A 25,170-nucleotide genomic window follows, 5' to 3' on the forward strand; every position below is an offset into this window, starting at 1 on the left:
TCGTCGTCGGAAAAGGGCCAGTCAGACCGCGGAAGAACGGTTCAGAAGGAACTTCAATTGGATGGAGTCGTCCTACAGGTGGCAGGGGAGGTTTCTTCCGGTGCTGACACAATTCGCAATTTGCGACATAACCACGCCCGCAGCGGTAGAAACCCGGCCAGAAGAACCCGCGTCGTACGCGGTCGTATGTACTCAAAAGTCCAAGGTGTCCCGCCGTCGGTGCATCGTGAAGTTGTTCGAGAGCGACGGATCGCGGATGACGAGGAAGGACAAGGAGCAACTCAGGGCCGTTAGGATTGATATTGTGGCGGTAGAGGATGCCGTCGTGGAGCACGAACATGCGGCACGTGCCGTCAGTGCTGCCAGATTGCACTCGGGCGATGATGGATTGTAACGATTCATCGAGTAGTTGTTCAGCGCTTATGTCGGTCATGTCAGCAAAAGCCATGACGCAGGTCACCGGATCATGTGCAGCAGGATCAGGGGAATCCACAGGGTGACGAGAGAAGCAGTCAACGTCCTTGTGCTGGCGTCCAGTCTTGTATTGGCAATAAATGAAAATTCGTGGAACCGCAAAGCCCGGCGACCAAGCCGTCCTGTCCCGTCCCGGAGGGAAGACAGCCAGCAGAGTTCGTGGTGGTCTGTAATGACTGAAAACGTGCGGCCATACAAATATGACCGAAACTTGGCAATAGCCCAAACTAAACCTAGCGCTCCCGCTCGGTGATGGAGTAATTTCTCTAGGCAAGTGACAGCAGGTGGCTGGCGTAAGCTATCGCGCACTCGGTACCATTCTGCTGTTGGGCTAGGACAGCGCCGATGCCATGGCCGCTTGCGTTAGTGTGGACTTCGGTCGGTGAAGATAGATCAAAGTGGGCAAGTATGGGAGGGGTGGTCAGAAACTCGATGAGAGCGGCGAACGCGCGATCGTGCTCCGGGCCCTATGAGAATTGCATGTTCTTCTTTAGAAGATCTTTCAAAGGCTTAGCAACGTCGACGAAGTTTTTACGATACGGCGAAAGTAACAACACAGGCCGACGAAGCAGCGCACATCAGAAGCAGAACGTGGCACAGGGAAACTGCGTATGGCGCGAACTTTTTCCGGCTCTGGTTGGACAACTTATGCGTCAACGAGGTGTCCAACACCGTAATCTGACAGCGCCCGGAGTGACGCTTCGTGGAGTTCATTTGGAGGAATGCTTTTCGGAAGACTGCAAGAATGGCAGCGAGTCGGGTAAGGTGGCTGCCGAACGTGGGAGAAAAAACAATAACGTCGTCAAGGTAACAGAGACAAGTGGTCCAGTTGTAGCCTCGCAGAAGAGAGTCCATCACACGTTCAAATGTCGCAGGATCATTGCATAGGCCAAAAGGCATGACTTTAAACGCCATCCGGCATGATGAAAGCCGTCTACTCGCGGTCTATTTCATCAACTGCAATCTGACAGTAGCCGGATCGAAGATCCATGGACGAGAAGTATTTAGCTCTGTGTAAGCAGTACAAGGCGTCATCGATGCCTGGTAGTGGGTAGAAGTCTTTTCGCTTGATCTGATTTGAGTAGCAATAATCGACGAAAAAATGTCAGGTGCCATTTTTCTTTTTCACAAGGACGACAGGTGAAGCCCAAGAGCTGGCTGATGGCTCGATTACCCCTTTGCGGAGCATTTTGTCCACCTCTGATTGGATGACTCGACGTTCACCGTGCGATACGCGATAGGGACGCTGAAGAATAGAATTCATGTCTCCAATGTTTATACGGTGGTGAAGAACAGATTTTTGACCTAAACTCCTGCCGCCGAAATCAAAGATGCCACTGTACGGTTCAAGCAGGAGACCTATGTCCCTGGCCTGGGCAGAGGTGAGGTCAGCTGCAATAGTTTTCGCGAAGTCATCCGTTAAAGAACCAGAGCTGTGAACTACAATTAGCGCTAATAAACCACTTTCCGTATTCAGACTCTCGATGCCGAATTAAAAATCACTAGAAACACTGGCCAAAAACATGCCGGCCGGAATTACTTGAGGGTAAAGGCTGAAATTCAGAAGCGGTAGAACGACGTTGTTATTAATTACCAACGTTCCGGTTCAAACGCACGTCGATAATAGGGCGAAGCACATATGCACCGTCAGGAACCTGTGGCTCGGCGGTCAAAGTGACGTAACTGCCTCGGGTGACAGACGCACATCGTGAAGCGAGCACAAGTGCGGTGGGGTGTTGCTTGGAGCATCGGTGAGTTGAGGCAGTTCTAACTGAAGAACTCGGGTCGGCGCAGTCGATGAGAGCAGAATGAGTGGATAAAAAGTCCAATCCAAGCATAACGTCGTGAGGGCAGTTGTCGATCACAGCAAGTAGAGCGGCTGGCTATACTTAAACGCGGAGTACACATTCCAAGAATCAGCATGCCGCCGTCGGCCACACGAAGCACTTGGGTAGTTGCTGGGGTGAGTACCCTCTTTAAACGTCTACGTAGGCTAGCACTCATCACAGATACTTGGGCTATAGTGTCGCACAGTGCTTGGACCGGTACGCCGTGTGTTTTAACGTCAATTACACTTCTCCTTATGGGCACAGAGAGAGCATTTGCTGCAGTAGTAGGCAATGCGGCAGCACCTACGAGGGCTGCATTTCTTAGTTTTCCGAAAAGGTTGGTGCGGACAAAAGCCACAGGGGACGAAAGGCGGCGTGGCTGCGGCAAACGGGAAGATGGACGACGTGTTCGTGGTGAACGAGACTGGTGTCCGCACAGCGATGGTCAGCGACTGTGCCACATGTTGCCAGCAGAGTTGTCGGCGCTGTTATACTCGGCGGTGGCCAAAACATTGCGGGCATTTCCATCAAAACGGCTCAGGTTGTTCGGCATGTGAGGTGTTGAGGACCACGAGTTGCGACAGTATCGGGCGACATGATCCATGCTGCGAAAGGTGAAACATATTGGCTGGTCGTCCGCAGTTCTCCACTCCGTCGGGTTGCGATTACGCGGAGATAAGCGTCAGGGTGGAGCGAAGATAGTAGAAGGGCGTTCGTTAGCTATGGGATTGGCGATAGCACAAACAGAATGTAAACCAATGTTTTCAAGTTCCTGGTGAACGATGGCTTGTATGAGATGAACTGAAGAAGTGGTAGCATCAGGGCTACGCGAACAGAAAGCTGCCGGCGCCATCGCATCCAGTTCGCGTCGAACGATTCCAACTACGCCCTTTCATAGCGGCATATGCTGCTCTGCGGGATGATCTTCACACGTCGACGTTGCGGCAGTATTGGGAAGTCTGGCGAATGGTTGCAAGACGCCTTGGCTTTTGGCCTACTGGAATTATCAGCATCAACTGACAGCATCAATTGTAGAGCAGCTTTTGCACAGGAGCAGATTAAAGGCGTCGTCACCAACGCCCTTAAGCATGTGCCCGACCTTCACAGCTTCTGTCATGTAGTGATCACGTTTACCACAAAATGCCAGCACGTCCTGGATGTACTACACATATGGGGACTGGGCACGAGAGGCCAGTTCCTGTTTTGCGGCAATTTTGCGCCTGGCCGGTTTGCCAAACAGCTCTGTCAACTTCTCTTTGCATTGTGCCCAACTGGCTAGGTCCTCTTCGTGGTTTTCGTATCACACCTTTGCCGTGCCTCTTATGTAGAACAACAGATTAGCTAGCATAAGCGTAGGGTCCCTTCTGTTGATTCCACTCACGCGCTCGTACATAGCCACCCACTCTTCAACGACGGCGTCATCGGTCCCGCAGAAAGTTCCAGGATCCTTGGGTTGCACAACCACAACCGAAGGTGACCGCGACGTAGCTGGCGACAGTGACGTAAGAGGCGGCAACAACGCTGATCCCGCGTGCTCACCGTCATTCATGGTGCGGACGGTGATGTGTCGTCCACTGCGGAACTCCGTTTCCAGCTGTGGTACCCCGCACCTCTCACCGATATGTTACAGGGATGTTGGGAGTATAGGAAGATTTATTTACAATATATTGTAAGCATTTATGTGGACTTCATCTTTATCTATACCGCCATCATCATTCATCGGCTCGTGTTCGTTTTTGCGTCGGCGCCAGTTTTCCTTCTTGGAATAAAGCGTCGTCTCGACCGTGGTCTTTCAAGTGGTGGAGGCGCTTTAAGATCCCTTCGACCTCACTCCTCTTCAAGATCTCTCCTGGACCTACGTTCGGGACGCCGCTTACGCCAAGAGTCCGCCATGTTGCAAGACCAGCCTGCAGCGTCCATCAGCTTGGTCCAAGTGCCATCCACTCTCACTCCCAGCCTTGCCAACAACCGGTACCGCGATCCTGAAATCTTCTCTGGCTTGCCTGCTGAGGACGTTGAAGACTGGCTCGACAACTACGATCGTGTCAGCGAGTACAGCAACTGGAATGAGACATCGAAGTTAAAAAACGTGCCATTTTACGTCTCAAAAGTAGCTAAGACATGGTTCTTGAATCGAGAGAGAATTCTGTGATTGGTCGCCTTTCAAGGAGCAGCTACGACGCATTTTTTGCACACCGATGGTTCGTTCGGAAGTTGAAAAAATAGGCTGTTCGAGCGCGTCCATCTTTATGGCGAATCGTAAACCTCGTACATTAAGGACATCCTCGCGCTTGGCCGTCGTGTCGACAGTGCCATGCCAGAAATTGACCGCGTGCGACACCTTCTTAAGGATATAGGATCTGCTGCCTTCAACGCACTCGCCGCTCAAAACCCTTCGACGGTGTCGGACGCCGTCTCCATTTTTCAGCGCCTCGACGCCCTGCAATCAATCCTCTTGCAACCGGACTTTTCCGAAACCCCCTTGCAAACAGTATTGAGCTCCGGTCTAGCATTCGAGCCATAATTCGTGAGGAATTGCAAGCGCATGGCTCCCCCATTGCAGCAGCGCGCACGTCCAACCTGCTTCTCCTGACCTTTGCGGCATTATTACGGAGGAATTGGCGTCCCAGCAGAACGCCCACCATGCCAACGCTCCTCCTTGCCCACAACCGGCTTCTTACGCCCAGGTTGCTGCAATGCCAGCAGCACCGTCTACAATCACACCGCCTACGCCTGTTCACAATCACCTGGCCCGTTTAGTCACCCGAGCTCTGAGTCCGCTTTACTACTACTCTGCCTGGTGTTCGTCGAGGCCTATCTGCTATTACAGCGGCTTTCAAGGACATATCTCCTGGCTTTGCTGACGCCGCCAGGAAGACGAACGTCGTGGTTACGCTGCTTTTGAACGCGATGAGCCACCTCCTCGCTTCTACCGCACGTATGACGATAATACTGCCGTTCGCCGATCTCCATATCCAGCTGACTTCTCCAATACCGCCCACAACATACGTCCCTCGAGACGCCGCTCCCCATCGCTGCTCCGACGTTCTGTTTCGCCACTTCGGCCTGTTTCCCAACTCCATGTCCAGTGACCGGAAAACTAACCACTGCAATTTTTGGAGGGAATACTGCATCGCTGCGAAGTGCTCCAAGGCCTCCTGAACGCCTGTCGAACATATGTAGGGGGTGTGCGTTTACCAGCTCTGATGGACACGGGAGCTACTATATCTGTTATGCTTGCGGACCTGTGCTCTTGTCTGCGGAAAGTGAAGACACCTTATGTTCGACCATCCATGATTGGGGCTAATGGAGTAATCAATCGGCCATCAGCCCAATGTTACAGCACGCGCCTTCGCTCATGGTATCCGTTATCACATTAAGTTCGCGATTTTATTACCGTGCGCTCATGAACTAATTTCAGGTTGGGACTTCCTATCGTCAGCGTCCGCTTTAATCTCCTGCCGTCAACGTGTAGCCTATATGACCAAGACAGTTCATTACAGCGCGAGTGCCGATGAGCCGCGACTGCGTTTTCGCGCTGCTGCCGATTCTGTACTGCCCCCCGGCCACGAGCAAAGCATAACTCTCTCTTCTACAGAAATCAACAATGGCGACGTGTTCATCACTCCTTAAAGCCGCTGTCTTGCCCGTGGGATTGTCTTCGCTTCCTGCATGGTGCGGTAAAAAGAAAGCTCTGCATTAATTATTGCTTTAAACACTACCACTGAGCCAATCCTCCTACCTCAATGCTCTGCAATGACCTGTTATGTGGACACCCAACCGGTCTCCCTGCTTTCTCTTGCCACTTCGCAAGCTCTTCCTCAACATGGCAAATCTGCTTCATCTGGCCTTGCTTCCGTGACAAGTACTGACCTTACTGCTGCTCAGAGTGAAGCGTTGCTACGATTGTTCACGAAGCATCAGGCTTCCTTTTGTATGAATACTTCATCACTCGGACAGACCTCCGTTGCCTCCCATCGTACGACACCACTATTGCACGCCGTCATCCCTACCGAGTCTCTTTGACCGAACGCAAAAATCATCGAGGAGAACGTCGCCGATATACTGAAAAGTAACGTCACAGGTCCCTCCGCGAGTTCTTGGTCATCGCCCGTCGTTTTAGTGCAGTGAGAAGGATGAATCGGTACGATATTGCGTTGGCTACCGCGCGCTAAACAAGATCACCCCTAAAATGTATATCCGATGACCCGTATCGATGACGCCCTTGATTCTTTGCAAGGCACGCAATACTTTTCCAGCCTTGACCTCCTCTCCGGATATTGGCAAATTCGAATGTACGAAACGGACAAAGAAAAGACCGCCTTTTCTATTCCGGACGATCTTTACAAGTTTAACGTAATGCCTTTCGGCCTATGCAATGCTCCCGCCACATTTAGAAGACGATCGACACTGTTCTTCGCGGCCTCAAATGGAAAACTTGTCTATGGTACCTCGACGACATCGTCGTGTTTTCCTCGACTTTCACTGACCATCTGCAACGCTTAGATGAAGTGCTCACATGCCTTTCTAATGCCGGACTTCAACTAAAGACGAAGAAGTGCCGTTTCGCTAGCACAACGATTAAAGTCCTGGGTCACCTCGTTAGCAAAGACGGCATCCAGCCCGATCCAGGCAAGATTTCTGCAGTGATCAACTTTCCACGCCCACTTCGTGCAAAATAACTGCGCAGCTTCCTTGGACTTGCCTCATACTTTCGACGTTTTATCCAGAACTTCGCCTGCATTGCCTCGCCCCTCCACAACCTCCTTGCTAGTTCCAATTTCTTCGATTGGAACGATCAGTGTGAAGCCGCCTTCCAAGAACTCAAGCGCTCACTAATATCCGCACCTGTTCTTTGTCATTTTGATGACAATGTGCCCACATTACTGTATACTGACGCTAGTGGTCAAGGAATTGGTGCCTTACTGATGCAGCGCGACCACAAATTTTGCGATAAGGTTGTTGCTTATGCAAGCCGCGTTCTGACTTCCGCGAAAAAGTACTCGATAACTGAACAAGAGTGTTTGGCTGTTGTCTGGTCCATTCAGAAACTTCGTCCATACCTGCACGGTCGACATTTCACGGTTGTGGCCGACCACCGCCCTATGCCCTATGTTGGTCGTTGACAATCAGAAACTTGTCTTGGAACCTTCTTGGAATCAGAACATTGGCCGCTGGACACTCCGATTACAAGCACATGATTTCGATGTCATATACAAGTCCGGAAGGAAACACCAAGATGCGGATGCTCTTTCACGATGCCCATTACTACCATCATCGGAGCACATTACACCACCTTGTCAAATTGACCACACGGAGGACGCATCGTCTATTACACCGATTTCCTCCTTGACTCCATCAAACCGCCCTTCAGTGCTTTCCAATCACCAGTGCGCCGATTCTTATTGCCATAGTATCATCAATCGCCTTAGCGGTGTTTCATCTCCACCCAATGCCAGGCTACGGAAACAGCTCAAACTGTTCAAGCTTGAAGACGACGTACTCTACCGTTACATTTTTCACCCGGAAGGCCATCGATTGGTTTCCGTTCTACCGCGCTTTCTTCGCGCTCCAGTTCTGCAGGCCTCACACGATGACCCTACGTCAGGCCACTTGGGTTACCACAAAACTCACGAGCGCATACGCAGCCGATTATTTTGGCCAGTTCTTTCCACGAGCGTAGCTAGATATGCTCCCTCGTGCACGCTTTGTCAACACCATAAGCGACCTACTACTTCTCCGGTCGGGACGCTACAACCACTTCCTTGCCTAGCAGAACCCTTGTCTGTCGTCGGCATTGACCTTTTCGGGCCACTCCCAACTACTCCATACGGCAACAGATGGATCGTCACTGCTGTTGGCCATTTGACCCGGTACCCTGAAACAGCCTCATTACGTTCAGGAGCTGCTTGAGGAGTAGCGGCCATTTTGCGGGCTATCTACTTACGTCACGGGGCACCTCCCGTTCTTTTGAGCGACCGAGGCAAGGCGTTTCTTTCAAGAACTCTCAATCAAGTTCTGCGAGCGTCCAACACCGTGCACAAGACGTCTAGCTACCACCCTCAAACCAACGGGCTAACAGAGCGATTTTATCGCACGCTGTACGACATGCTATCCATGTATATTCAACCTGACCATTGTAACTGGGATGCGATTCTCCCATTTGTAACATTTGCATACAACACGTCTGTTCAACGCACCACCGGATACTCTCCGTTTTTCTTAGTATAGAGCCGCCACCCAACCTCATCACTCGACGTTTCTTCCTGCTCTGGCCCCTTCAACACAGAACGTATGAACCCGTATGGCCCCGTATGAACACAGAAGCAAGCCAAGACGACCGCAAACGTCGGTACGATGCCTCTCACCGCGTCGTTTGTTGGGGCGCACGCTTGTCAAAGCGCGGCAGCCGGGGAGAGGAGCTCCCCAACTGTGAAGCGAGGAGGTCTGACCGGCGCCGGCCCGGCGGATGCGTCACTTCTCGTCTCGACGTGTGCGGGCGCCGCCGTCACGTGCTCCTCATCCCGAGCCGTTCCTTCTTGCCCTCGACTCCGAGACTATAAAAGCAGCTGCCCCCGGACGCCAAGAGAGAGGCTTCGAATTCTTCTGTCGAGTAACGTGCTCTCCCGTCTCTCCACTTCGGTCGACCTGACCGGCCGCTCTTTTGCAATGCTATAATAAAGAAGTTGTTCTGTTAGCAGTCGACTCATCCTTTGCCAGGACCTTCGGATGCTTCCAGTTGTGCCCCAGGCCGCCAGGCCAACGCTACCCTTGGGGCTTGCGACCCATTTGCAACAACTGTTTGCCAGCGGTGAGATCGCGACAACGGAGGCCAGCAGCGAAGATATGCGGTCAACTGTATGCTGAGCAGCACAACGACCATCCGGGAGCAGTGCAACGAGCCCTGTGTGATGACTGGTTGCCTGCAGCGGAACGACTGCGCTGAATTCTTGGCTGCGAGGTTTGGTGAGTGCGTGACTTTCTTCTTCTGAGTTTTGCCAGGCTTTTGTTAGTGTCAGAAACAGAGCTGGTAATTGTGGTTGTCGTTGCTGCCGAGTTAGTTTGCGGCAAGACGATAGTAGGCAGTAGAGAAAGCAGCATTCAGAGCAGCCATGGATTGGAAGTCGTTGCGCAAACCGAAATTGCTGGAGCTTGCAAGAGAGTTGGGTCTGGATGTCTCAGACAAACTCAGAAAACCAGAACTGCTAAGGGCAATTCTTGAGTTAGAAGCTGAGGATGACGAGCTGTCGGAATGCCTTGAGACCATTGAGGAGAGGGAGCGCGAACGTAAAGAGCAAAAAGAGAAAGAAAAAATTGGAGGACGCTTAAGCTTCGCCTTCAAGAGTGGAACGCGACAGCGTTCCCGTCGACCCGCCGAGGGGTGTAAGACAATGGGCTACGGCGCAGCGACTACGCGCCCCGCATCGGACGCGGTGAGCGTCGAGCAACGCAGCGTTCGGCGCGACAACGAAATGTGCGCCTGAGCAAGCGACGCACGCCTGAGCCTTAGAAACAGCTCGTTTCTAAGGCAACACCGCGTTCACTAGAGGCGCTTTTGTACCGCTTTGAAGCATCGAACTCGTGGCTCAGTGGTAACGTCTCCGTCTCACACTACGGAGACCCTGGTTCGATTCCCACCCAGCCCATCTTGGATGTTGCTTTTTATTTATGAAGTGCCTGCCGTGATTTATCGCTCACGGCCAACGCCGCAGACGCCGACACCCACGCCGACGACACCGGCTTTTCTGCGACACGAGCTCCTTAACGCTATCGCGTTAAAAGAGGAGCGCGACCGTCAACACGCTTTGGAAATGAAGCGTCTCGAGGTAGAGATGGAACGCGCTCGTAATGGAAGTCAGGCACACGGTGCAGGAGAACGAGTATCGTTCAAAATGACTGACCTGATGTGGCCGTTTAAGCTTGGAGAGGACATTGGTTTGTTCCTGGTTAACTTTGAGCGAACGTGCGAGAAGCAGGGGTTCTCTCGGGAAACGTGGCCACAGCGCTTGCTCACTTTGTTACCCGGCGAGGCGGCCGACGTAGTCGCTCGCTTGAAGAGAGAGGAGGGAGAGGATTTCGACCAAGTGAAATCGAGTCTGCTAAAAAAGTACAGGCTATCAGCGGAGGCGTTCCGTCGGAAGTTTCGGGAAAATGAGAAAGGCAGAAGTGAGTCATATACAGAGTTTGCCTACAGGCTTACGTCAAACATGCAGGAGTGGCTCAAAGAAGAGAAAGCGTTTGGTGACCACGAGAAAGTTCTGCAGTGTTTCGGGCTGGAACAGTTTTATAGTCGGTTACCTGAGAACGTGCGGTACTGGGTCTTGGATAGGCCAGACGTTAGTACGGTGGCTAAAGCCGCCGAGCTAGCTGAAGAGTTTGTGACGCGTCGGGCTCACGGAGCTAAGGACGATCAAAAGGGTGAATTTGGCTCCAAGTTTGAGAGGCCGAAGTTCACACCCATCAGAGCAAGGGGCGACACACGCAGTGCGGATGCGAGTGAAAGCAGTCCGAGCGAACGTAAGGAGACGGCGGCAGCCGAAGCCGAACGCAGAAAGCGGCTCGAGATGAGGCAAGCGCGCGTGTGTTATACGTGCCAGAAGCCGGGTCACTTTTCGGCACAGTGTCCAGAAACAAAAACAAAAGTCGTGTTTTTGTCATTATGCAGCATTGACGAGAACATGAAGCTTCTCGAGCCTTACATGCGAGACCTCCTCGTGAACGGGAAAGAGTGCCGAGTGCTTCGAGATTCCGCAGCTACAATAGATGTAGTTCACCCCTCTTACGTAGAACCCGATATGTTCACGGGCGAGTGCGCATGGGTCAAGCAAGCCGTGGAAGCTCATAGTGGGTGTCTGCCCGTAGCAAAAGTGCTTATTGAAGGACCTTTCGGAGCACTTGAGACGGAGGCCGCAGTGTCATCTATGCTGCCCCCCCCCCCCAGTACCCGTAGCTATTTTCGAACAGGTCCGATCACCTCCTGCGCGAGAAGGGGCTTTTGTTTGGTGAGGCTAGCGTTCAGGCCTTAACCAGATCGAGAGTTCGGGAGCTAGCTGCAAAGGCGGTAGTTGCGGGGCCGACGTCGAACAATGAGAAAGGGTCGGAGTCGCAGCAAGCTGATATTCAGAGTGCTCTGAATAAAATTGAGCCTGTAGCGTTGAAGGCACCAGATACTGGAGAGGAAATGCGCGACACAGGAAAGTTAGAAGGCCTAACTGCAGATTTGCTCATCGCGCCTACGTCAGATGGACTTAATAGGTTGCTAAAAGTCAGCCGGTCGGCTTTGATAGCCGAGCAAAAAAAGGATGGCAGCCTAGAAAACATGCGCTGCAATGTCAAGGAAGGTATCGCCAAGAAAAATGCTTGTTTTGTGGAAAGAAGTGGGGTCCTGTACCGGAAGTATCTAGACCGCAGGGGAGTGGAGTTCGATCAGCTGATCGTGCCTCAGTGCTACCGTCAGGATCTGTTGCGCTTGTCACATGGAGGTTCGTGGTCCGGACACCTAGGAGTTAAGAAGACTAAGGACCGTCTCTTGCAAGAGTACTATTCGCCAGGGTGTTTTCGTGACGCAGAACACTTTGTGAGGACATGTGACACCTGTCAGCGGGTGGGCAAACCAGGGGACAAATCGAGGGCGCCGTTGAAGTTGGTACCTATCATTACGGAGCCTTTTAGACGGCTCGTTATTGATACAGTGGGACCTCTGCCGGTAACAGCCACGGGGTACAGACACATTTTGACTGTGATCTGCCCAGCGAGAAAGTTCCCTGAAGCAGTGCCGCTTAAAGAACTCAGCTCAGTTGAGATAGTCAATGCACTACTGTCCATATTTGCGCGAGTTGGTTTTCCTGCGGAAATCCAGTCAGATCAGGGCACAGTGTTTACTATCGCTTTGAAGACAGCCTTTCTCGAAAGGTGTGGGGTAAAGCTGTTACACAGCTCAGTGTACCACCCACAGTCGCATTCCGTTGAGGAGCTCCACTCCGTCATGAAGCGCGTGTTGAGATCATTGTGTTTTGAACAACAAACTGACTGGGAGCTGTGTCTGCCTGGGGTGATGTTTGCATTAAGGACCGCGCCGCATGCGGCTACGGGGTTTTCGCCAGCTGAGCTGGTGTACGGTCGCTCGCTGCGGTCTCCCCTTCGCATGCTTCGAGACGGATCACTGCCCTCTCCAATGTCTGCAGACCATCTCTTCCATAAATGGCCGCCTCCTGCGCTGGAGCCTCGCTTTGCAACAATATTCCTTTGCGGTGCGTTACAAAAAGGGGAGTCTCAACGGTAATGCCGATGGCTTAAGTCGAGGCCCCTAACGTAGGAATCAGCCTCAAAGTTGTTTGTTACTGGTGTTTCTCTTCCTGAGACAGGATTTTTAACATATTGCTTTTGTTTAGTGTTTCAAAGTCATGACGCGCTTTCTAGTGCAATTTTCCAATTTGTCGACGCGTTCTAAGTGCTGCTAGACTACTGTAAGGAACTAGGCAGTAGTATAAAAGGGGAAAGAGCCTGGCATGGCTTAGTGAGGGTTGTGTCGTGCTTGCTGACTGAGCGGTTGAGTTTCGGCGTAGTTCTAACGCTTGCTGGGAACGAGAAAAAAAATGGCAACTCTCGCGAAGTCACTTTGCAGTGTCCTGTGTGAACCTGAACGTGAGAACGAGGCCTTCTCTGTGCGCTGCGCTCAAGAAACGCCGAGGGACGACCGACTTCGGTTATGAGCATCATCGAGCGACATCCCTCCGGACAGCGGATGCAGTCCCCTGACCATCGGGATCTCCTTCTCCCGGCGGGGCGGTCTGTTGCGTTTCGCCTACGACGCGCGGTATAGCCGGCGCGGATGCAACAGACGCCGGAGCTTCGTACAAAGCGGCGGACATTTTGGCCCGTTCAGCGCTGCCGCAACGCTTCCTGCCAAGCGCGTCCAGGCATGTTTCAATGCCACGTGTCTTCGTGTGTGTGTGTGTGTGGGAGTACATGTTGGTGCCCACGCTTGTCAAAGCGCGGCAGCCGGGGAGAGGAGCTCCCCAACTGTGAAGCGAGGAGGTCTGACCGGCGCCGGCCCGGCGGATGCGTCACTTCTCGTCTCGACGTGTGCGTGCGCCGCCGTCACGTGCTCCTCATCCCGAGCCGTTCCTTCTTGCCCTCGACTCCGAGAGTATAAAAGCAGCTGCCCCTGGACGCCAAGAGAGAGGCTTCGAATTCTTCCGTCGAGTAACGTGCTCTCTCGTCTCTCCACTTCGGTCGACCTGACCGGCCGCTCTTTTGCGATGCTATAATAAACAAGTTGTTCTGTTAGCAATCGACTCATCCTTTGCCAAGACCTTCGGATGCTTCCAGCTGTGCCCCAGGCCGCCAGGCCAACGCTACCCTTGGGGCTTGCGACCCAGATGCAACACCGCTTCCAAATCTCATCCCGACCACACGATGGCTGACGCACGCTCCCGAGGCGTCCTCACTGTTACTGCTTGACTGCGCCCGCTTCCGCGTCTCATCTCGACTACTCGATAGCTGACGTACGCTACCCAGGTGTCCTCGTTGCTACTTTTTGTGCCCTCTGCCACATTTAGCCTCGACTGCACGGTGGCTGATGCATGCCTTCCAGAATACTGTTGCTCTTCCCACAGGCTCTCCTGTACCATTATAGTACAGAGTTCTATAGCCATTTTGTATTAGGTTGCATCTTTGAACAATGGCTTTAGCCGTGTCGGTAGAGCTGTTGTTCCTGTTAATGTTAGACGTTTCACAACTGAAAGTCTCTGGGCATAAGGCGCGAGTACTTCAACCATCTCGCACGAGCAGTTCTCACCCCGCAAGAGGTGAACTAGAAGATTTATATCACATATCTACAATCTGCAGTGAATTGAAGCTGTGCTCCACAGACCTACTTACAGCTCGCATTGAATCAACATAAACCATGAAACCAGGGTACAGTTCATTGCAGTCAAATAATGCATCCCGTCATGGCTAACTGTTTTGCTGCCTAGAACTCTCATAGGTGCCACCCCCCTCGACGCATCAATGGATCATCGATCATCAAGTGACCGAAATGCACCTTGTGGGGTAAAGCCCCTTGTGGCTCTTTTCTTTAAACGAGGCGGGGGGAAGGGGTTCAAAAATCCATTTTCCAAGCATTTCACTTTCTAAAAACCAAGCACAAGCCCACAGGATATCTTGCACCCATTATATCAGTATTGAAAATCGCACCTCACACCTCCTTAGCTTGCCCTACTTGATACCCTGCACCTACTAGCGTCAACATACTGACAAGCTTAACAAGCATCTTAGCATACACAAAGTCCTACTTAATCTCCTCCTCGACCTGCAAGGCAATATGAGACACGGCCATGAGGGCTCCACTGATGCCACCTTCACAATGTTGCCCAGAAAGTGCTGCCGACATTCGTCTCCATAGATGCACACTGTGCTATCAGTGGCGCCCCTTAGGCCCCTCTTCAGTGCTGTAAGTGATACAACTGTTGGAGGGCTCTATTCCGTCATGTGCAATGTTCTGTAAGACTGTGAGACTAGGCTACTTCGATCATCTCTGGAACCAGAGAGTTCCTCACCGAGACCCCCACAGTGTCCTTGCTTAGGACGCCAACTCACCGTCAGTCTTATCTAGAAGGTGGAGCCAGGCATACCATTGCCCGCCGAACTGGTTCAAGGACTACGTAAAAAATAACTTTTACATTCTGTTTTTCTTTATGAATTTGTAAAGAAATAAGAGTTCCCTACCGCGGACTCAGCTAGCTAACCGCCCATTTGGTTAGAAAACTAGCTCTGGTCGACAGCGGCCCGCGAATGTGCCACTGTGGACCAGAAACACGCGACGCAATATAAGGCACACGCGTACACTCGCCCCAAGCGGTTCCCACGCGAAAAGGGCGCCTCGTGAACTTGTGGGAGCAAACAGACACACAACCTTTCTCCTTGAAATGCAACTTTACTCTCTCAACGACACATGCTACTGTACACCACCAGGGTCGTAAGACGCGGGGCTCGAGGGCGAGGGAGATGCCTGCGGTCAGCGAAGGAGGTCGAACCGGGGGTGGCGGCGATGCTGCAGGCATGCAGCCCGCCGCTTGCGGGATTGTTTCCCCAATGTGTTTGAGGCACCTGGGCTTCTGAGAAAAACAGGGCCTGGTAGTGGCGGCGTCGTGTTCATTGCTTACAAATGTCTGTCTTCTTGAACTATAAATGTGCTATAGAATGTAATTGCAAGGAGTTTTCTTTTCTTTTGTAAAGTTAATGGCGTAGTATAAACATGGACCAAAAATCTTTCTTGTTCCACTAAATGTAGTGAATAATTTAAAAGTATACGAAAGCGCACATTACTCGTGCTCACGTTACTTGTCGCTGAAAAGTCCAAACATGTTTTCACTGGAAAGAGGGTCCTGTTGTGAGCCAGTAAGTGGGGATGTCTGAAAATGACTGTCAGATCTGAGATGCTTTCTTCCATGTATACTATAGTTCAAGGCTACTGCTAAGTACTGTGTTCTGTAAGAAAGCATTCCCAATGAATGTGAAGCGTCATACGATACGTATTGTCTATGGGCTTTCTTTCACTAATGCATGTAAATTAACTTTTGATCCATCGAGTTTCCTTTCACATCTAAAAGTTTATGCAAGGTTACATTACTCGTTACTCGCACTCGTTACTTGCACTGAATTGTCTAAAACATGCTTTCACTTAGAACATTACAAGGTGTTGAACAGGTTCTTCTGTTACCATGGCTCGGTCCAAGTGTTTTAAGTATTCACCTCGCATGCGGGAGATGTGAGCTTCGACCTCCAGTGCCACCGGGTACCCCTCAGTGATGCAATGAGTACAAGCGTTCTCCTGGCCTGGTGCTCGGCTTTCCTTGGATGAAATGCTTGGAAAATGGGTCTTTAACCGTTGCTTGTCTAAAGAAAACTAATGTGTAGAATGGGGCTCTCTGGTCAAAGGCGCCCTTGTGTCGTAATATCCAACATCGTCAGGTGGTTCTATTGTGCACCAATCAATAGCCAGGTGCGAAGACGTTTTCACTCACTTTTTTAACATTTTCTATTTCTCAAATCTGAGCTATTTTCAAGCGTTTCTTAAAGCACAACCAAGGCTCTGGCAATATGAGTGTTTGTCAGTGTCAGCAGCTAACTGCATAAGTTAAATAGTACTGGACAAGTAACAACTGTTGCTGTGGACGCCCAGTTACAGAGTCACTGAGGACGCCCAGTGGGTCAGCTGTTAGTCCAGATACGAAAGCGCTAAAGGACCTGTTTCTCAAATTCTTTTCGGTATTATATATGGAATGGTGGCTTTGCCAGTGTGTGGTATGACACTGCTCGGAATGTTTTGTCTCGCTGCAAGGTTTCTCAATTCTTTCCACTTCATGGTTCTTTGGCTAATGCTACGGTTGTACCATATTGCACGGTTACGGCTGTATCATAATTTTACCATCATAATGTGTCATAATTTTAATTGTATAATTCAGCAGGAGAGCAAAATGAGTTAATGTACGGCATCGGTCTCCAGCCAGTGTGTGAAAGACTGAAGTCAGTACTTCAGTCAACATAGACAATAAGTAGCAGTGCATCAACGTCAACAAGCGTTATTTATCGGCTCAAGCGCAAACCAAGTATTGCTGCGTCATCATAAGGCCAGTCTCTAATGTGTTCCATCCCCATTACAATGGGTTACAGTATAGTGAGAAAATACATATTTTCACACTTGTATTCGCCTCTCTGTACAGTTGGCATGGACACTGGACGTCAAGTCGATTTATTCACTCAGGATTTTGCCTTTCTTAGTAATGCAAGAAGTGATCTAACTTCATGTATTACATAGACATGAACTTTCATTTTGTACGGATCCTCCGCAGTCTGCCCTTTGGGCAATACTCAACGGCATTTCTCAGGCGTGTTCTGTATCTCCTCGTGAACCCTCTCAATTGGCTCCAACGATGAAAAATCAAGTTAGCACCTGGTACAGCGAGAGAGCTGTGATTGCTTTAGTGTCAATATTATGTATGTATATACCCCTGTTCATAGGTGTATGTTGTCCTAGTCTAATGGATGCTCTTTTGTCACACTGAAGCCTCAGAGTCTTGGGTCTCTTCACGCTGCCCATCACAACATATTGTTTGAATGAAAAAAATAAACACAAAGTCCACCTACCAGCCTGTGTCTCAAAGATGTTTTGCACAACACTAAGTTAGCACGAACAACAGGGAAAAGTTGACCAAGCAACATTTCTTGGTGGACTGCTATATCATAGTACTCAGCATAAGTTCCTTTTATAACAGTATTTGAATAATTAAATATAGTATGTTTATACTATCCAAGTACCCAATACACCACAACCAAGCACCTAGCTTGGGCACAGGAGCTTTGCAAATGACTTATCGCATTCATTTCGATTTCTGAATGTGCAACGGTACAAACGGCCAAAAATTCTGCTTTTACTACTCTAATTCCAGCATTTGCTAATCAACGCCTTTGACATCTGCTGCTTCTAGGAACATCTGCATATTATCATCTATGGTATTGTATGTGGTGCTGAACCTGTGGAATCAGCACATGGACTATCAGACGCAGTGCACAGCTTCTTAGCTGCATTGCAGTTGCAGTAAGGTCATGGGTGAGCTTAATTAAGACATTGTTTGGCTAGTGCATGAATCAGACGCGCATCTAAGGCATTTGAAACGAATTCTCCACCTTTTACTCCTTATTATAACTGAAATCAATTTCTTGCTCTTATTGCAAGAGTGAACTACACATCTGACCGGCACAATTAAGATTATTACACAGGTATCAGCGTGATTCTGCTGAAGGCTGCACAGATACTATTTAGGCATAAAATAATTGCACAGCGCCCTCTAAACATAGCTCGCGACTCTTTGATGACATCCGATAAATGGCGAAAGCGGAACATTGGCAATAAGGGACGGCTCAGTGGAGAGCTCGAGAATAAATTCTACCAGATGGGGTCCTTTAACGTGCACTGACATCAGACACTATGCTGGCGCCTTCCATTTCCTCTCCATCGAAATGCGACCACCGCGGCTGGGATTGAACCCATCCTCGAGTCAGCCCGCAGCGACAGCGTTCACCATTGCACAGTGGCCAGAAATCATGAAACCAAGCTCAAAATTATGTGCCTTTGAATAATGCTTCGTAATTGCACTATCTCAAAAAAAAAAACGCTCGCACCGCCATCGGCCAGTTCCGACAGCACGCCAGCAAACCGATAGTGGTTCTTCAGTGGTCCTGTCCAACCACGAAAAATTACAATGAAATGGGTACAGACTGACATTAACAGTATGGATTTTACGATGAGATGAACGCACCGGGGCAACTGAATTTAGGTTAAGTCCTCGACCAAAAGAACTCGTCGATAAAGATATTCTGGAACGGTTGATACAAGAAGCACGATCAATACGAATAGACCTGGGGTTAGGGTGGGAAGCAAGGAACTACAAAGACGTCGAAGATTCTCTCTTGCTTAGCTGCCACTTTAGTCAAGTTTCACTTCAGTCGTCAGTGAAATGCTCAGATTCCATGCACTTTGGTCATTTCTATTGCATACTTCATCGCTTCCACCGATGAAAAGACTTCAAGAACAGTAGAGGTTCCGGGGGTATGAAGCACATCAAGTCTCATGACGACGATTTTCTTTGCTTCTGTAACTGTCTTTGTTGCCTTTGTTGCCAACTGCCATTTTTTAAGTTGTGCCCTACTGTCGATATGACGGATACTGTTGGCCGTTTAATCATATTCTCCATGAACACCTTCTTTTTATTCTCTTTTCCCCTGCTCTCTGCGTCCTCTTTTTTCACATTACAGGCGCAGTCTGCTTCAATTTGAAGTGGATTGTCGGCATATTGCCAACTGCACCAGCCATCTTACCTACCCAAAATAACTTAAGGGAACTGACGCAAAAATTAGCTTTTGTATCACTTCCTTCCCGCGTGTGGCTACCATGTGAGCTTTCCATGCAGTTGCAGTCACACTTCATGCGCGTGTGGTTTAGAAACTCATTCTTGTGTATCAGCAAACATTTACCGCAAGGTCAACCAGCGAGACTGCTTCGCTAGTTCTGTCTACAGAAGATTCCTCGACGCACTAAACGTTTACTCTGAGTTAGGTACGCACCAGAGTCGCGAGGCGTTTCTTGGGCTGCCAAGCTGTGTTCGTGAACTAGCAGAGAGCTTAAAAGCAGTTTGCACAGACCACGAACGAAAGCAGTCTTTTTGAAATGTCGCAGTGAGACGGAGCTGTTCTTGGCTGCACTGTCGTGGCTGAGCGCCAAGTGGCCAGCGCGGGAACAGCACGTCGTGGAGCTGCTCAAGTGCATCCGTTTCTCGAGCATGCCTATGGAAGAGGCTGTGGCTTGTTTCCATCCGCCCCAGCTGCCGGAAGTGACAGCCAAGCCCGAAGTGCGAGAAATGCTCAACAACGCCGTCTGGTGGGTGTGCGTGGGTGAACCGGCGGCGATTTTGCAATTGTTAGTAGGTACAGCGGGGCATGGCGCTTTTGACGGCGCTCGACGTTTCTGCGCAGGCGCGAGAAAGATCGGGTGCGAGAGAGAAAATCTGCCGGCTTTTGCTCCTTGAATATATGACTCGGCCTGCACTACGGAGGAGGTTTCTTAGAGCGCGTTGTATTCGTTTGTCCCTTAGACATGCCGGCACTGGGGAGTGTGGTCGAGTTGCTTTATACGCTCCGCCGCTAACTGCCCGCGCGGTGAGGCAGTGGGCGCGGACGCCGCTTGGTGATCGCTGTGTCTCAAGGGGCAATGCTCTGACTGGTGTTGTATAAATCGCGGGTCGATTTTTTTCGTCGCGACGATAGATCGGATTTTTTACGAGCACTGCTCCAGGAGGGCACATGTAACCGGCAAACGGAGGCCTCAGGAGAGCACCTGCGGTTATATTAAATCAGGCGGCGCAGGATCTCCGGGGCACCCAAGTGGTAGCGGGTGGAACAAAGCTAGAAGCAGGGCGGCCCGTGGGTTGGGTCCGCAGAGGCCGAAGCGTGCCAGGGGGTGTTCGCATAAAAAATTGGCTGTCCGCGACAGCGGACAGCCGATCTTATATTCCCCTGGCACGCGCTTTGATGTCCCCGTTGATGTCCCCGTTCTAGCTTTGATGTCCCCGTTGCCGCTTTGGTGTACTGGAGGCGCCGCCAATAGTGCGAAATAATGACACGTTGTTTTCATTAGTAAAAACATGATCGAATAAATATAATTGCGTCGAGCCGCCAACTTGCGATGCTAAGTTCAGCACTACCGCGCCCCGCGATTTCTGCCGGCGCGCCTAGGGACAAGCGGATACAACGCCCGCCTAGAAACTCCTCCGTAGTACCTAGGCAGAGTCGTATTTTCCAGGAGCAAAACTCCCCACATTTCCTCTCTCGCACCCGCTCTTACTCGCGCATGCGCGCAAACATCCGTCGCCTCCGTAAGTGCCACACCCCGCTGTACCGACTAGCAATTGGAAATATGCGAACCGGCATTTTTCTTCTTGGTGTTGAGTGTAGAGAGAGAGAGAGAGAGCAGCTGCGATGTTTTTGGTGTTTAGATTCCTGAGCACATGGTAAACATTGGAACGGTTCTTTCCATCGCAATTGGTCACCAGGCTATTCATTTTATTTATTCAGATCAATAAATTATTCGATAAATTAATAATTAATTAATTAATTAATTAATTAATGGGGTCGTGGTCTTGAAAGATCACTTTAGTGCGACACTTTAATTTTAGCTACAGTTCACGTTTATGGTTGCGACGAATCGGCGTCTACGAGCGACTGCACTCCTAGCATAGTGGCAAACAAGGTGTCGTGGCACAGTGCCAAGAACCTGATCACCCGCAGCTACCGTCGCTTCGGGTGCTAGTCAAGCGAAATTTCGCGGTAGCAAAAATTTCGCTGAAAGCGATTGTCTGGGAATACCGCCTCATGCTGTGTTTCGCTCTCCCTCACTGCTTACTACAGGACGAGGAGGAGGAAATGCTCTCTTTCGCGCTCTTCGCAGTGGTATTCACAAACCAATTAGACCAAATAAGTAACTCTGTACGTGTCAAACGTACAGCCGCCATCTTTATGACAGGGAACACGCGAGCGCGTGGCAGATAGCCACGAAGCCCACCTGTTGTGCGACGCCGCGGCGAGATGTGACACGAAAAGGAAGGAGTGGTGCCGTTCTTTCTATTGTCTCCACCCCTTCTTGCAGTTTTACTTCTTTTTTTAATCGCTCTATGTTGTTATGGCAGACGTCCGGGCAAGACCGTCTTGTTCGTAACTGGTAGAGTGATCACCCCATCGCAGTTTCAGGAGTATTCGACGAAAACTGCGATGATAGCTGAACCTGCGTAGGTGTGTCATATCTGTACTGCCGTTTTGTGCTGTTGTAAAGAAAAATCTTATAACATGCATATAAAGATCGATACGAAAGGATATAGTAGTCATGTTACATCTTCTATATATCCGCACTTCGGATGGAAATCAGGCTGAATTGTAATGAAAGAAAACGTAAGATCGTAAACTACGGTTCTAACCTGTGCCCTTAGCTGACAAAAATGTGTTTTTCCACTGCTGCTTCGTAAAAGGTTCTAAGACCGCAAATAAATTCACAACTTCATTGGCACCCAGTATCTGGATACGATACCAGCTCATCTAATGAAGGAAGTTATGCATGGTATAGAAATGAATGGGAACACAGTCATATTAATAAATAAAAAACAGCAATTTGTTGTGCCAGTTATTTACAGATCGCTTTTCGGGAAAAAAAAAACAGGCAGCCATATTTTTCAGAATGACCGTCCAGGACGCATTGAATAAAGATGTAACCACTTCTTTCGCTACTGAAAAAAATTTGTGAATGGACAGCACAAGCATAGTACTTTGCAAGGACCAATATACCTAAAATATCACCTGACGTAAACTCCTTGTAGTAGTAGCCCTAGTAACGCGTCATGCCTCTACTGGACTAAAGGACGCACTCCATCCTGTAAGGCAGATACTCATATAAAGCTTCAACGAATGGATTGTCTTGCTGTAAACGCTCCCAGTCTTCCTCGATTGTTTCCCATAGTTCATTAGCACCTACATTATTGGGCGAGCGCTTTGACAGGTTAAACTTCATGAGTATCCAAACGTCCTCGATTACATTGCGACCAGTTCCCTTCGGCGGTCATTCAAGGCCGCTGACTGCGCGAGCGTCCAGAAGTTTAGTCACTCGTTTGGCTGTGTGAATAGGAAAGAGATCAGGCTGATATTGACAGCAGCCATCCGGCCCCGGCCCGTCTAATACGTACTGAATTAATATGTATTCCAGTATATCGCAATACGCAGCACTGTTTAATCTCCCCTCTATCCTAACTAAAGGACCCAGGCCTTCAAATGAAATTGCATCCCACACATTCAAAGCGGTGGGTCCACTTGCTGCCACATGCTTCAAATTGTCGTGGTTGAACCGTGTGCCCTCAAGTCGCCACACCTTCTGCTGCTGATCCCATCGAGTCGAGAACGTTGATTCGTCGGAAAAGACTACCGACTTCCAGTCGCAGACACTCCAGCTACAGAGGACATTCGCAAACCTCACGCGAGCTATCTTGGTGTGTGCTAACAGTAGCGGCATCTTGGCGGCGACTCGGCTGTGCAGACCAGCATCGTGAAGCCTTCGTCAGACCGTAGCATCACTTACATCCAAGCGAATGATGCGTAGCAATCTCTTCACGCTGATGGATGGTTCGATGTGAGCAGCCGCTACGATAAATAAATCACTTGTTGATGTGGCTCGGGTTCGCCTTCTGTGAACAGCACCTTTGATGCGGCCTTCGTCTCGATAGGCTCCAATGATCGTGTTGACAGTCTTTAGTGGACGTGGCACTTCAGCTGCAATTCTTCTCTGGCTGTAACACCTATATGAAAGTTTAACTATTTTCATCCTCTCGTCATAAGTAACTCTGGCCATTTTGTTTTGCTAATAAACGGGCAAAAAGAGGCGGGCGTCGTTCTACAGAGATGAAAGCTCGACGAGCGGACCGTCAGAATAAACGTCAGGGAAGAAAACTAGCCAAAGACTAGCAATAAAAAGCACAACGTTCCTTTTATATGCCTTCCTGTTACGTGGATGTCACGCCCCTTTGCGGATAGGCGACTAAGCGAAGTTATCTTCACGTAGGATGATTAGCACTCTAAATATATCATTTTCGCTTGTATGACTGGCACGCGAGATAGTGAAACGAAGTCTGGTCTGTGCGATAATTTAGGCTTTTCATTTGCTCCAAATGCTGCGGAAGTTGCGATAGCAACAATCCTTAACGAAAACAATCTTTGTTGGATGGAATGCCTCCACCGAAAGATTAATGTGAAAAAGAAAGCGCAAAAAAAAAGAAAGAAATCATGACGGGAGAGTAGGTAGTAGAAGGAACGGCACCACTCACATTTTTCGTTTCACATCTCCCATGCCCTCGCGTGTTTCGTAAATATGACGGCTGTACATGCACATGTCATTTACGCCTTTGTACATGAGAACTTGGCGTTTCAATGCGACGTCATTTCGAAAGAGCATTACCTTTTCTGTGGACCTTTGAATCGGCCTTTACTGCCAGTGTCTCAATACTGATTCGTTGCATGTGCACCACACCCACTGTGGCTGTTCTCAAAATCAAATCTGATTGATTGTCTCAATAGTTGCCAAACCAAAATTCCATTTATGATGGACGCGATAGCGGAGAGTTCAAGAATTATATTGGACCATCTGCGGTTCTTCCATGTAAATATAAGTACAAGAACGTTTTTGCATTTCGCTCCCATGTGAATGTGGCCGTCGCGGCTGGAAATAGAATCCGCGACCTCGCCCTCAGCAGCAAAGGTCATTCACTCAGCTACCAATATTATTACCATTTTTAGAGCGCAGCTCTTTGGCGTCCGTTCCTGGGTTTCGCGTCGTCGTCGTCGTCGGCCTCGTAACCAGCTCCGCCCCCCTTTCATCCCCCCAGCGCTAGCAGCGACCGACTGATACCGCTGGATGCCGCTGACGCCGCTAGAGAGTCAAGATAACGTGACTGCATAGAACACCGTCGCCGCCATGCAGAAAGAGGAGGAAAGGGTCCCCCCCCCCTGTTCTTGTGTGGCGGATAGGGTGCTCTTCAGTTGCCGACGCGCCGGTTATTCGTTGTCCCTGAAACCAACTCCGCAGCTGGGGTTGACTCACTATCGGCGTCAGCGGCATCAGTCAGTCGCTGCTATCTCTTCCCTCCTCCCTTTATCGTGTTGTCCGCTTGCTGCGCGCGCTTCTGCCCCCATCGTTTGCCGCTGGGTGTACACGCCGCCCCCCTCCCCCCTCTTCCTGCGAGTCTCCGGTTGTCAAAGCGCCGGCTCGAACTTAATTCCTTTCTTCGCTCCTCCTCCAATGCAACCCCTGTGCGGTGGCAATCAGACAGCCAGATCGGTGGCGGCGGATCTGTATATGTGCACCGCCCGAGCCGAAATTGCCGCTGCCGTTCGCCCTGTGCGGTGGCAATCAGAGAGCCAGATCGGTGGCGGCTTGACATAAAGACAAACAGCAATTTCCTAACACTTATGCGGGAGAACATCCCGTTCCTCTCGCTCGTAACGCGGCCCACGGCTGTGACAACCTCGCGAGGCACTTGTATAGATCTCGTCTTTGAGAATCAAGCATTGGTGTACCAAGTCGAACATATATCAGTCTATTTCTCCGACCACAAAGCTTCCTTCATGACTGTCAAGAACTGTTAGTGGAGTCTTTGTTAAAGGAATACGTGTGAAAAATAAAAAAAAAACATTCTGTGATAGCGCATACATGTGTTGCTCGATTTCTTTGCCTCAATCTATCGAAAAGGTGAAACAGCTTATTTGCTGCGCTCAA

At 50.1% G+C, this 25,170-nt stretch overlaps 1 protein-coding gene across 1 annotated transcript in view; it reads left to right on the plus strand.

Moving 5' to 3' along the window:
* Positions 1 to 25,170, plus strand: part of LOC142559685 (kelch-like protein 33) — a 178,118-nt gene that overhangs the window by 25,807 nt on the left and 127,141 nt on the right. Inside the window, exon 3 of the mRNA XM_075671250.1 lies at positions 19,543 to 19,743. Coding sequence (XP_075527365.1) covers positions 19,543 to 19,743 — 201 coding nt within the window. The remainder of the gene's footprint in view (positions 1 to 19,542; positions 19,744 to 25,170) is intronic.

This window comes from Dermacentor variabilis, chromosome 10 (assembly GCF_050947875.1).
Source record: "Dermacentor variabilis isolate Ectoservices chromosome 10, ASM5094787v1, whole genome shotgun sequence".
In the NCBI taxonomy this organism is placed as follows: Eukaryota; Metazoa; Arthropoda; class Arachnida; order Ixodida; family Ixodidae; genus Dermacentor; species Dermacentor variabilis.